The sequence below is a fragment of the Geospiza fortis genome, unplaced genomic scaffold (assembly GCF_000277835.1).
Source record: "Geospiza fortis unplaced genomic scaffold, GeoFor_1.0 scaffold962, whole genome shotgun sequence".
Lineage (NCBI taxonomy): Eukaryota > Metazoa > Chordata > Aves > Passeriformes > Thraupidae > Geospiza > Geospiza fortis.
Window position 1 is genome coordinate 212,817 of NW_005054620.1, and position 12,945 is coordinate 225,761.

Genomic DNA, 12,945 nt, shown 5'->3' on the forward strand with positions numbered 1-12,945 from the left:
GGGAGCGGGGGTTCGGCGGTGCTGGGAGGACGCGGGGCCGGGCCCGGTCGGAGCTTGGGCAGCGCGCCTGCGGAGCCTGAACGCAACTCCTGCTCCGCTCCGCTGCTTCTTAAGGATTTTAGATATTGATTTCATTCACTAGTTCTTCAGGACGGTATCGGGGGGATGAAGTAAATGCCGGTAACGAATGGCCTGAGAAGGTGAATGGCATGCGAACGAGTGATGCTTGTTGTAGCCCGCCTCCTCCAGGTGCTGCTGCCTCCGAGAGCGCTGTCAGAGGACCCGCGAGTTGCTTGGCCTTTTGCAGAAACCCCTCCTCTGTCCTCACGAATGTTGCCTACAAAAATCGGATTTGATACCCGGTTTGCAAAAAGCCAGTGATTACACCCTCCAGCGAGACATTGATTATTCATTTCAGAATTGTGCAGGCTCGATTTTCAGTGGTATTCCCCAAGGCAAGCACCCCAAGCATCAAAACTTTTTACCATTTATACATCTTAGCAAACAAAGGCTTTAGTTTTCATTGGCAACAAGTTACATAGTTCTTGTCAGTTAATATTCTGTCTTCTACTGGTTGATGATTCTCTCGCTTCCCATGCTAATTAGTCTGCCTACTCTTTCTTTTTTTTCTCCTGAGTCGGTGGGCTTCTTGGGTTTGTGGTCTGTGAGCCAATGGTTGCAGATTCCTCTGCAGGAATTACCTTTCACCCAGTCAGAGCTAATTTCAGCACAGTTGCTTTATCAGTTTCTCCCTTATCTTGGGAGTTCTGCCAAATCTCCTTGAGGCCCATAAATTCTGCATTTGTTGTGTTCATTGTTGGTGGTACATCCTTCTTCCCAGGTTTTGTTACCCTTCCCCTAGGTCTGAGGTCACTGATGCATGTCAGGCCCTAAACCTCAACAAGGCAACTCTTCCATCAAGTATTTTGTCTTTCTAAATATTGCACGTCACTCAGAGCTTGTTAGCTGCTCTGTGTTTCATGGGTTAATTCATCTTTCTTCTTGATTAGGCTTGAAAGTGTGCAAAGATTAACCACCAAAGAGCATCCTTTCTTAAGAAAATGTTACATGTTCTGTGTTTTACAACACAAAGGAAACACTAAATGGGTGTTTTATGTATTTTTCTGCATTTGTGGATATCCATCAACTGAAACCACCTCTGGAACTGAGGATAAAAATTAAATCCAGAGCTTTTATGAATATTTCTGTCGCCTTTGCATAAGATGATTATTGATTGCAGAATCAAAAGAAATAAAATAAATTAAAAAAGAGAACAAAAATCAGTAGTCAGTTTCATTTCACAGTGCTCAAATGTCAAATGCAGGCTAACTCTAAACTGTACTAAATATTCCTGGGGAAACTGAAAAATGAATCTTACACCAGAAATTATTTTGTTAGTTTCATTGTCTTACGGTGTCAGATTTTGTTTATTCCATTGCTTTGTGTTTAGAAAAAGCATAAAAAGAAACACAGAATTTGTTTTCTGTACACATATGCATATAGGCTAAATGGTAAAATATTACAGGAGCAGCATGGAAAAAAAAAGCAAATAAAGATTGTAAGTGTGGGACTGTAAGATTCACTTGATTCAGCTGCTGGTTTGTTTGTTTGGTTTTTTTTCTATTAACATCACTAGCTTGAATGCCACTGTTATTTCAGAGAGTTTTCTCTGTTTTGCATGGATATTAACTGCTAGGTAACAGGAATGCATCACCAGCTTTTTGTTTGTTTGGTTTGTTCTTTTTCACTACTCCATAGCATTTTAGTAGCTCTTCACGGTTTTAATTGGCATTTGCATGAGCTGAAGTGGTTATTGCAATTCAGCCCACTCAATCTCATGAGTAGTTTTACTTTCTAAAGTACTGAAGTAACTAGTTAAATTGCTGGAAGGTTGAAATGAACTTCAGTGCCTTAGCAAAGCAGACACTGGGAGCTCTGTGTTTCCTTTTAACAACTAATGATTCAAATAATGTTTCCATTTTGATACTCTTGTTATAAACGTTGTGATCATTGAAAATTTTGTGTAATTGCCTCATTTTTTTATTTGGACAGCTAAATTGTTTTGCTTGTCTAGCTTTGCAATTTCAGATTGCTAAGTGGTCTAAATGTGGTGTTTGTTAGTAACTGGGTTTTAAAAGAAGGCAATATCTGGATTTTAAATTAGTATTTAATTTGCTGTAGTATAGTAAATACAACTGCTGTATTTTAAAAGCGCAGCAGATTCTCAATTGTCTTCAGTAACTCAGTAGGCTATAGATTTGAATTTGACTTTCAAAATAAATATGCATTAGGCCTTTATTTCCTTTGCAACAGCATGGGTGAGTCTTAGAAGGATATGCAGAATGGAAGACGCATACATAACTAACTTAACTATAGTTTTGCCTTCTGTTTTCTGGGGTGTGATTTAACTAATGCAGTTTGTATTTGCCTTGTTTTTATTTATAAAAGTTTGTTGGAGATGATCTGATAATTAAAAGGATAAAATTTCTGTAGTGTCTATGAGGTACAAAGAGAAAGCTTTTTCTTCTGATGTATGTCAGATAATCCTGTGGTACTGTGTAGGCTTTTAATTTTTATTTTCAGTGAGAAATTGTATCTGCTTTGTAATTTCTGTTTAGAAACAACTGGAAAGCTGCTGTGTTTATAAAGATGAGGAGAAAGTTTTTATTTTGATAAATATGTTATTGGTCCTTAAATGAAATGTTAGGACTAACCACTTTTGTGCTTCAGGCTGAAAGCACCTTCAGTGAAGAGGAGGAAGAAAAACTTCAAATAGCTTTTTCACTGGAAAAACAGGATCTTCATCTGGTTCTTGAAACGATATCATTCATTTTGGAACAGGTATTTTGTTTTCACTATTAGGCATTAATAAATGTATTTTTTTATCCAGCTATAGATTTCAAAAATAGGATAATGAAGTTAAAAAGGAATTAGTGGAAAATGTAGCTGTAGTATATTTTGTATGTTTTGGGGTTATGATTTAACTGCTTTTTGTTTCAGGCCTTTCTGATTTGGATGGGACTAGGTGCCTTTGTGCAGTAGTTTTTCAGCTAATGTAAATATTAATAATATAAGTGAGGTCTGCAATACTCCAAGGGAACTCTTGAAAATTATGAGATACAGTATTGTCTCTTATTCAATGTATGAAGACAGCCATGCATTTTTTAAGTTCTTGAGAGAAAAATCCTAGATAACATTACTGAGCACAGCTTAACTTACACTAGGAGTCAGTTATGGAAGATTTTCATGCACAGAAGCAGTCTGTACTGAGGTGAACAGGCACAACTAATGTAGCTCAAGAATTTGGAGGAGTGGATGACTACATGGTGTAGCATGGTGCAGTCACCTTGTAAACAGAGGTGGTTTTCTGATTCTGTGGTCTACCTCTACTAAAGTTGGGAAGCTGTTGTATTACCCAGTAAATATGGTAACTGTTTTAAAAATTGTTAAGCCTACGCTGTTATCTACCCATTTAATATAATTATATAAAGTGGAGTCTTGTACAGAGGGCATGCATAATGGTGGTCTTTTGGTGGATTAAAATCTTGTCCTTTCTTACGCATGCCAATTTATGATCAGTTTACTTAATTAACACATTCCGCTGCATTAGAAATAAAACAAACAGTCCTCCTCATGGCTCCCATCCACCAAAAATCAAAATAAAACCTGAGGTCATGTCCAGTCTGGAATGTTTTTTAATTTTAATCTCAGCAAAACAGCAGAATTACCTTGTCCTGGTTTCCTCAGACTGCTTAATTTATATTATAATTACTGAAGATGAGCAGAAAAAGCCATTAATTCTCTTCATGATTCTTATGCATTAAAAAAAAAGAGGGAAGAATATTAATATCTTCCAAAAAAAAGAGTCCGAGATGGACTCCATGTTGGTTCTGTCAAATAATAACTGTTTTAACAGCGCTTTGGTCTGTGGAGGTATTACAGATAAAAAGACTGCCATACAGTCTTTGCCATGTATGTTGCTTCTTTTTTTAACCTGACCTGGTGGTGACACAATCCTGTTTTGAAAGTGAAGAACTGTTCCACAAAAAAATTGACACTAGTAGGGAGGTAATATCTAACCCATTCAGTTTAGGCAAACTTTTTGGTTTTTCAGAATATTACCTTGTAGTTTAATTTTGCTTGAATAGCGTGAATTTGGAAAAGTTCTCTTCTCTTGATAGTCACAATTGGCTTCAAAGCCCATCTGTTTTTCATTGATAGCTGCTTTGCAATTATGTACAGCGGAAATCTGTACATATACTCAGATCTGACTTGCGTCTACATTTTTTTTTGTAGTGTGTCTATCTTGAGAAGAGTAATTTGTTACACTGCATTTTGAGATAGTTACAGTTTTCCATCTACCAAGGAAGAGGGTTAAGATGAAAAGGATGCAGATAGTTCCCCTACCGGAGTTGCTAGTAAAAATCTTGTGTGAACACAGTGGCCATTTGTGCTAGAACGTATCTGCCACGACCTGTAGAACAGCACTTGGAAACAGCAGTTATTTTTCCTTTAACAGGCAGTCTACCACAATTTGAAGCCTGCTTCACTGCAACAGCAGCTGCAAAGCATTCACCTGGATCAAGACAAAGCCGAAGCATTTGCTAGTGCATGGGCAGCTGCAGGTCAAGAGACGATTGAAAAGTTCAGGCAGAGGGTTTTGACCCCTCAGAAGGTAATGCGTGTGGCTTTTGTTCTGAGAGAGAATAAAGTTGTATTAGTTCAGTTTAAAGCAAAGAGTTTTAAACTAAGGTGCAAAGTTTGTGACAAGCCCGATCACTTACAGGTACTAGATAAATGTGATTGAGACAGTTGAATTCTGTTATCTTAAAGAGATGTTACATGTTAGCTGAGCTGCTGTAACTGCTGGAACTCAGCTATATATGCAGTATTAGCAACCTGCATACTGTTTGTGAGCAGGCTTTACAACATGCCCAGGGGACAATGTGTTCATGAGCATTTGTGGTAATTGAGCTCATCAGGTTGGTCATTCTCTGTGCTTGTATCTGAGCTCCTGCCATCTTTAATTTTGTAAGCTGTTTGCATAGTGAATTTTGCAAGATACTTATAATTTTGTGGGGTTTTTTTGTTGATGGTATATAATCTTGCTTCCCATGTGCCTCTTGCCACTTAAAACTTGCTACAAGCTTTGAAAGTCTCATTGTATCATTAGATATAGACATCTATATCTATGACAAGGTATAATAACATCATTTTGTTGATTCATAATAACACTTCAAATGCATCAGGAATTGTATGTAGAAGACACCAGTGTCAGCCAGGATCAAATTTTTAGAAAGAATTGTGAAACATGACTCAGTTATTCTTACTTTATTTTTAGCATTGCTTTATATCATATTGGGATAAGATTCAGTTTGTTAATTAATGATTTGGTGAGTAAGATAAACATAGAAAATAAAATTGAATAAATTAAGTATATATGATACACAGAACTATAACAATGTAATTTGTACCAGCTTGCTTGCTCCTAAATAAATCTAGAATTTCACTTAGGGGTAAAATTCACATTTTGAGAAGATGAGGTATATCTATGGAACACACTGAAGATACTTTGAATTGCATCACAGTTGATTTTTTTCAAAGTATTTAAACTTGATCCTTTGTAAAACTGGGTAATTTTAGACACAAAACTTACAGGATTCTGATATGCAAAATTTTAATAACTCATGAATCCAACAGAGTAAACAACTGATGGTATAAGTATACAAAAAGACAAACCCAGAATCGGCAAGATATTTTGTGTTTCTGGGGTTTTTTTGAAATAATATTACCAGTGCCAAGTGTACAAGTCCCAAAGTTTAAATGGTCAGTGGGACGGTAAGTGTGGAGGCAGGGATGACTGTCCATTGAAGGAGCTAAGTGATTTGAAAACTTACCTCCTTGAAATTGAAGCGAAGTAATGAATGGTCATAAGGTAAACTTTTCAACATACAGAATATATGTGCAGAATGGAAGGCAATTCTGAATATAGCCTACCAACTGGATGTCTTTAGAAATGTTCTTCAGGCAGACTATGCATTAATGCATGTTTTACTGCTGGCTCCTAGGCTTTTGAGAAACTAATAAAAACATATTTCATCCTCTTTCATTTCCAGCTTGTACCATACATACCCAAGGTCCTTCTGTGACCTGGTTTGAGAATGACCTTGCTCTGTTACTTGTCTCAAGTTTTGTCAACCCTGAATATACAATGTTTGTGGTGTGTGTTACAGTTTTGGAGGTTCTTTCTGACTTCAACACCATCTGCTAGGGCAATGGTGTTTTCCTACTATATTGCATCCCATATAAAGAAGTTTTAAACTGTCTTTTTAATTGAACTTGCAGGTAAGCAACTGCAAAAATATTGTAGTGACATTTACTTGTTTTTTAGCATGAAAGCAGGTTTAAATACAGGTGTGTGCCAGTACATATGCTTAAACCATCATTTTCTCTCCTGCCTTTTTGCTCAGATAAAAGGTTGAGTTTCAGTTCAAGTGTAATTTGAGTTGGAACTTGAATTTGCTTTCTCAGTTTGTTTTGAAAGTCTCTGAATTATTACTCCTGTAGACTTGAAGTTTATGAGAGTTTTCCTTAAAGATTAGGTTCACAGAACTAATTGCTGAATAAGGAATTAATTCTGCTAGCAAGAAGTAAAATATTTTTAAAATTGCTTTGTAATGGAAGAAAAACTTGGCGTGTCCTTATAGTCTTCTGAATCTCTTTGTAATATCTTACAAGTGCAGTAGGTGACTGCATTGTTTCCTTCAATATTGTGTGTAATTGCATATCTGCATGTATTTTCTATATTACCTTTTTGTACCTTGAAAAATAGTGAGGAAAATATTTTCCTACTTGTACATTGCTGTGTTAGCCAGTTTTCTGTAGTGTTCATCATCATCTCTTCAACTGAATTAGAAAAAAGTTCTGATCCTGACAAGTACTTAGAGAAGGGTGATTGCTTTTTTGATTACAATAATATGCAATTTAAAATTCACAATTTTAGATTACAATGCTATACAATTCAGGTATTTATATTGATTTAGAGATTATATTAACTTCTTTGTAGAAAGAGATGTGTAGTCAGTTATTAATATCCTCTTCAACATGTAAATACAGGTGTAACATTTTAAATAATTGATCCTATATATTTGCCCTCTATATCAGTAATTATATACATGGCCATATATGAATTCACAATTTACATAGCTTTCCTTCACATAAAGAATTAAATAGCTCTCTTGTGGCTTGCTCTCATATGTGAGGTGCCCTTCCCTATTCCTTCCCTGCCCTTCCTGTCCTTTCATCGTCTTGGTGGCCTTTGCTGTACTCTTTACAGTACCTGTATGACTCTTATAGTGTGGAGCCCAGCACTGATTATGCTAGTCCACGTGGGGCCTCAGCATTGTCGAGTACAGGGGAAGGATCATTTTCCTCAGCCTGTGGGCAGTACTTCTCCTGGAGCAGCCCAGGATGGCTCACGATTGACTTGGTGTCCACCAGGAGGCTCAGGTTCTTTTTCACAAGGCTTTCTTCCAGCTGGACAGCATCCAGCTTATACTGGTGCTTGTCCCCTCCAGTGCAGGACATTGCACATCCTCTTGTTGAGCTTGATGAGGTTCCTGTGAGAGCATATCTCCAGCCTGCCCAAGTCCCTCTGGATGGCAACACAACCCTTTGGTGTACCAACCACTCCTCTCAGCTCTTCTCAGACCTTGCCTGGAATATTGCATGAAGGGCTGGCTGAGGGGCCCCCAGCATGAGACAGACTCAGATCTGTTGAAAAGGGTCCATAGGGCCATTGAAGTGATTCAAGGGCAGGAAGACCTTTGCTGTGAAGGCATACTGAGACAGTAGGAGTTGTCCAGCCTGCAGAAGAGAAGGCTCCAGAGAAACATTCTTGTAGCTATTCAGTACTTGAAGGGGGCTTACAAGAAAGATGGAGAGAGACATTTGACCAGGGCATGTAGTGGCAGAACAAGGGGCAATGGTTTTAAATGGAAGGATTATGGATTTAGACTGGATTTAAGGGAGCAGTTCTTGATGAGGGGTGATGAGACACTGGAGCAGGTTGCCCAGAGAGATTGTGGATGCCCTGTCATTGCAAGTGTTCAGAAGATTGGATGGGGCATTGATCAACATGATCTAGTGATCAACATGTTCCCAGCCCATGGCGGAGAAGTTGGACTAGATGATTTTCAGAGGTCTGTTCCAATCCAAACCATTCTATGAGTTTATGAATGCTCGTTGGTTGGTTTTTCTTTTCTCTTTCATGTTCTTTTAAAAATACATACCAGCTTTTTGGTTATCATTGCATATTTGGTATGGACTGTTGCTGACCTGTTTAGGTGGTGTGCAGCACTACATATGAATTCAGAATTTAGTTCACATGTGATTCTTTTGTACTTTTGGTTACCATCTACTTCCTCCACATTAGTAACTCTGAATTTTCTTTATTAGAAGCTTAAGTGGGTGTGTAAAGGGTTTGCTTGTGTGGATCCAAGTGCAGAATCAGGGTCATGATTAACATTACTGAGGTCTCGATAGTTCTGTTCCAACATACTCAGTGTCCCTGCACACATTCACAAGACAGAGTTTATGAAATAACTAAGATCTGTTTGGAATTTTACTAAAATCTATGTGGCAAAATAATTCTAAGTCTTTCCTGACACGTGGTACTTAGAGGTTGTCTGTTTCAGTAGTATTGAAATGCTGACAGTACAGTATTTTCTGTCATGCACACAAGAAGGACTGGGCTGTTATCCATTTCTGTTTCACAACAATAAAAAATGGCAGACAGTTTAAATTTTTTATATTAGGGGTATGGTTTACATATTAAGAGAACATTGGAACCTGTGTGATTGATTAGCTTATGGTCAAAAACTAGTGGGTAACTGAGCGTCCAAGTTTGTTGTTTCATAATAGAGCAAAAAATTCGACTTCTGACATTTTTGAGAGTAGGCCAGTGCATCTTTTGGCTTGCAGAAGTGTTCAGGTTTGGACTAAAAACCACTAGTTATTATGAGAAATAATTTAATAATTTTTCTTTATTGATGTGCTATTTCTTTATTGATGCGCAGTTTCTCTTAAATCAGATTCTTTTCTTGCCTGCAAACTACAAGTTGTTAAAAAGCAGTATTCTGAGTTCTAGGTCTGTTAGTTCTGAGCAAGAGTTGTAGGTGGTAATGTGCTGGTTGATACCTTCATTAGGATGACAAGTCAAATTGTGTTTTTTAGAGCAGCAGAACAAGTATTTCCTAGAATACTGATTAGGTGAAGTTTTCTGTGGCGTATTAAACACTATTTCTAATAGTTTGAGAAAAAAACATTCTTTTTGAGCAGAGGTTTTTGAAATTTTTTGCGCAGACTGCTTAGTAGATAGGGATGTTATTGACTTGAGAAATTAATAAAAACTGGAGTTAAAATAAAGCTGTACTGTTTAATACTACTTCTCACTTCATCTTTTCATTTTTCTTTGCTGAATTATTGGCAGTCTTCAACTGCACAAAGTTATTAATTTTGTATATTCTGCTGTTGCATTAATTGGTTCTTTGGTCCTTACTCATATGGCAGTGCCTTTATTATATGATTTCTGCTGATGATAATACAATCCTAGCCAATTAAAATGATGGTATTTGTATAATGTTTTTCTTTGAATGCATTCTTAATCTGGCCTTTAAAATGATAGGCTGGTAATAATAGTTTGATATTAATCTGATCCACTTTATAAGTCTTTTCTTGGTAATGTACAAGTTTAGAAATGAGGGCGCACTGATCAGATTAAAATGTATTTTTTTCCTCCCTGCAAAGAAGAGCTGGATTTTTTATAGGGTTCACTATGAATTTTCATGGCAGTTTTACATCAGTTTTGTTGCTTTTCTCCACTTCTCCTCCCCCTAATATTCTGTTCCCTGTATGTGTTTTGGTATTCTGAGAAAATCTTTGTTTTAAAGGCAGATCAAGCTGAGTGCTTCATAGCTTTCTAGTTTTAGAAAACTATTCAGGGTATCGTTAAAGTATCTGTAAAGAAAAAGATAAAAAGTCCTATGTTGCCAAGCAAGAGGAGTTTTTTATAGCTTTCAGACAGCATTGCTTAATATAATGATGCGTGGGAATGCAACTAGTGAAATTATGTACCTAAAATTCTTGACAGAGCTGTCAGTTCTGTATCTTGAGTGCCTATTTGAAGCCATATGGGGAAAACTCTGAAAGTAATTTTCTCAGAAACTGGCCTTCTTGCTAATGGGTGTATATGTAATGTTAATGTGCTAAATTCCCTCTGCTAAATGCTGGCACATCTACAGAAATACTCTGAAACACATGCATCCTGTGGTTATGCCAAAAAAAAGAAGATAATTGATGTGCTCTGTGTGTATGTCGTGGCTGAATTTTTTTTTCTGATACCAGAAGAATGCAAAATAAGGAGGAATACAGCTCAAGCTATAAGAAATAATTTTACGGTTTCTTGTTGGTATCTGATTAAATAATTGTTCTTACAGTGGCAAGCTGAGGTCACAAAAACAGTGTTGTACCTATGGGTGTTGTCACAGTGAGTTGTGAACCAGCTTGCATTATGTGATGCCAATACACTCACAAAGAGACTGCAAATGATGAAATACAAAGTAAAACCACAGTTTTATACCTAATGAGATTATTTTAATCATCCGCTGCAGCACAAGTGAGTCTTAGTGTTTCACTCACTCAGCTTTGTTAGGAATTTTAATTGTTTACAGTTTTTAGGTACTACTTAAGGTTTTTTTAATGAGTTGCTTCCTATCCTTGCCCTCTTCTGCCAAGAAAGTGTAAATTATGAAGGTTGGAAGAATGTACATTTTGAGAATGTTTAGGAAGATCTGTAAGTTTTGTTCTGTTCCTACATGCAAAATAGCATTTTAAGAGGTTATAAAATGAGTACTTGTCCTTGTCTTGTGGAACTTCCTGTGTAATACAAACCGTAATTTTTCCCCAATATATAGAAGGGCTTTTGGGAGAGGAGTCTGGTTGTGATTTCAAGGCTTGAAATGACAGGTAACTTCTGAGAGTTTTTTAATGGTTACTAAAAATGTTTGCCTTATCTCTAATTAGAAACTATCCAATTTAATCTTTCCTCCATTGGATCTTGTTATATTTTCTGCTAGGTAAAAACACCAGTCAGCCGTGACTTAATAGAAATGGTCATAGATTGGTGTACATTTTTACTGCGACTGTGCCCACAAATTTGCCATAGACAGAGCGCAACAGCATGTTTGCCTTTTGCACTAAATGCAAAGGCATTTAGTGTTTTTGAAATTGGAATGCTGTTTCTGTTGTTTGTCATAGAGTCTCTTTCTGTTTGCTTTCAAGCTAGCTGTTTATCAGTAAAAATCAGTGAAAGATGAAAACTTGCGGTAACTTCAGTTAAGGGAAAGTCTTTTAAAGTTGTTGCAGCTTAGCACTAGTTTTACTCTACCAATGTCGTGTCATATTATTTCTTTTGTATCCTTCCTTTTGAAGCATACTGGTTCTTTTTTGGAGTGCGTCTTTTTTCTGATTTCCTAGGTTAAAGAGATGAGGAAGATTGAGTTGAATATTGAACTAAGAAGTCTGAAAATACCACTTTTCTTGGTATACATGCTAAGTAATATTTGCTGAAGAAAAAAAATAATTTTATCCTTGAAGACAAAAATGAGAAATCAGAAGAAAGAAATCTCCAGCTAGTCTTGGATAAGTAACTAGCTAAAGCTAATAAGGTGGATTTAGGTGCATAATTTGTGCATATTTTCTTTTTAGAGTTAAATCCTAGTCTCTTCTATTTTTAATATGCTCTTAATATCTTCTCTGAGAGGTGAGGGAGGTACTGGCTCTTTGTTTTGCTCCTGTTGCTTTTTCTAACATTAATTACAAGCTGAAACTAACAGTTTACAGAGCTAAAAAGCTTACTGCTCTTCATTTTAATTTTTTTTGCTGCCTTCTTAAGTTACTGATGTTCTTTGGGAAAGTTATGCTGAGGGGTCCAAGAGCTGCATGGCAAACATTATGTGTTTGTTCACATTAGTGAGGATTCTTCACATTCAGCACCTCTATCTCACTTGCTTGCTTTAATCACTTGACAGAGTGTTTGACCTAAATTGTTTTCAGTCTCTTGATCATAACAATGCCTTCCTTTGAGGCCAAGATACTTTTCTTCCCCCCTGGGAACTGTGCTCCATTTGATCAATATTTACACGATACTGTAAATTCACTCTCTGTCTGCCTAGCCCAATCCAGCTATTTCCTTGCCTTTATACTACAGCTACTTTTATTTCTAGTTATTCTTGTCTACTGGTGAAAAGTATAGTTCCTCCTTTTTTTTTTTTTTTTTGTTTGCTTGTTTGCTGATGGTCTCACAATATTGACAAGATTAGGGCAGAATCTGGTTTAACATTGCATTCAGGTATTGTGTCTAGGTAGATAGGATCCATCCAGTGATTCTTCCTTTTGCTTTCATGACTGAGAAACATTGCAAGAATATCCTTAAAGTTTCAAAGTCCAGTCTTAAAAATGTAGTATGAGTCACTGTTGTTGACTATGCCACTTCTGCTTAACCTGGCTGTGCGTATGCGTTATGACTGACTGTAACTACAGACCTGTAGTTCATAAAAATCTTCAACTTATTGTAGTGAATCTGTTATATGCCTGAGTAGTTGTACCCACGGTTTTGTTGACAGTTACATACCATTTTTATGGGGACTGCTCTTGTGTTCATTTTGAAGATTTGTCAGCTGAAGATGCTAGTCACTCATTTTGTAATTCATATATACAGGTAAAATATGAATGTTTCAAACCTGCCATGAAAGAGAAACTTATCAGTGAAATTATCACTGAAACTACAAAATGCCTCAGTAACCTATTTATGAAATGAGGATGCTGAATTTTATTGAAGTTGAATATGTTTGTCCAGTAGAGGGACAGTTTTTTAACTACTGTATA

General features: G+C 36.7%; 1 protein-coding gene across 1 annotated transcript in view; it reads left to right on the plus strand.

The window, feature by feature from the left end:
• The window catches only part of COMMD10 (COMM domain containing 10), a 121,765-nt gene that overhangs the window by 10,479 nt on the left and 98,341 nt on the right, over positions 1-12,945 (plus strand). The window contains exons 2-4 of the mRNA XM_014310987.2: positions 143-284; positions 2,731-2,841; positions 4,520-4,675. Of these exons, the coding sequence (XP_014166462.1) occupies positions 143-284; positions 2,731-2,841; positions 4,520-4,675 (409 nt within the window). The remainder of the gene's footprint in view (positions 1-142; positions 285-2,730; positions 2,842-4,519; positions 4,676-12,945) is intronic.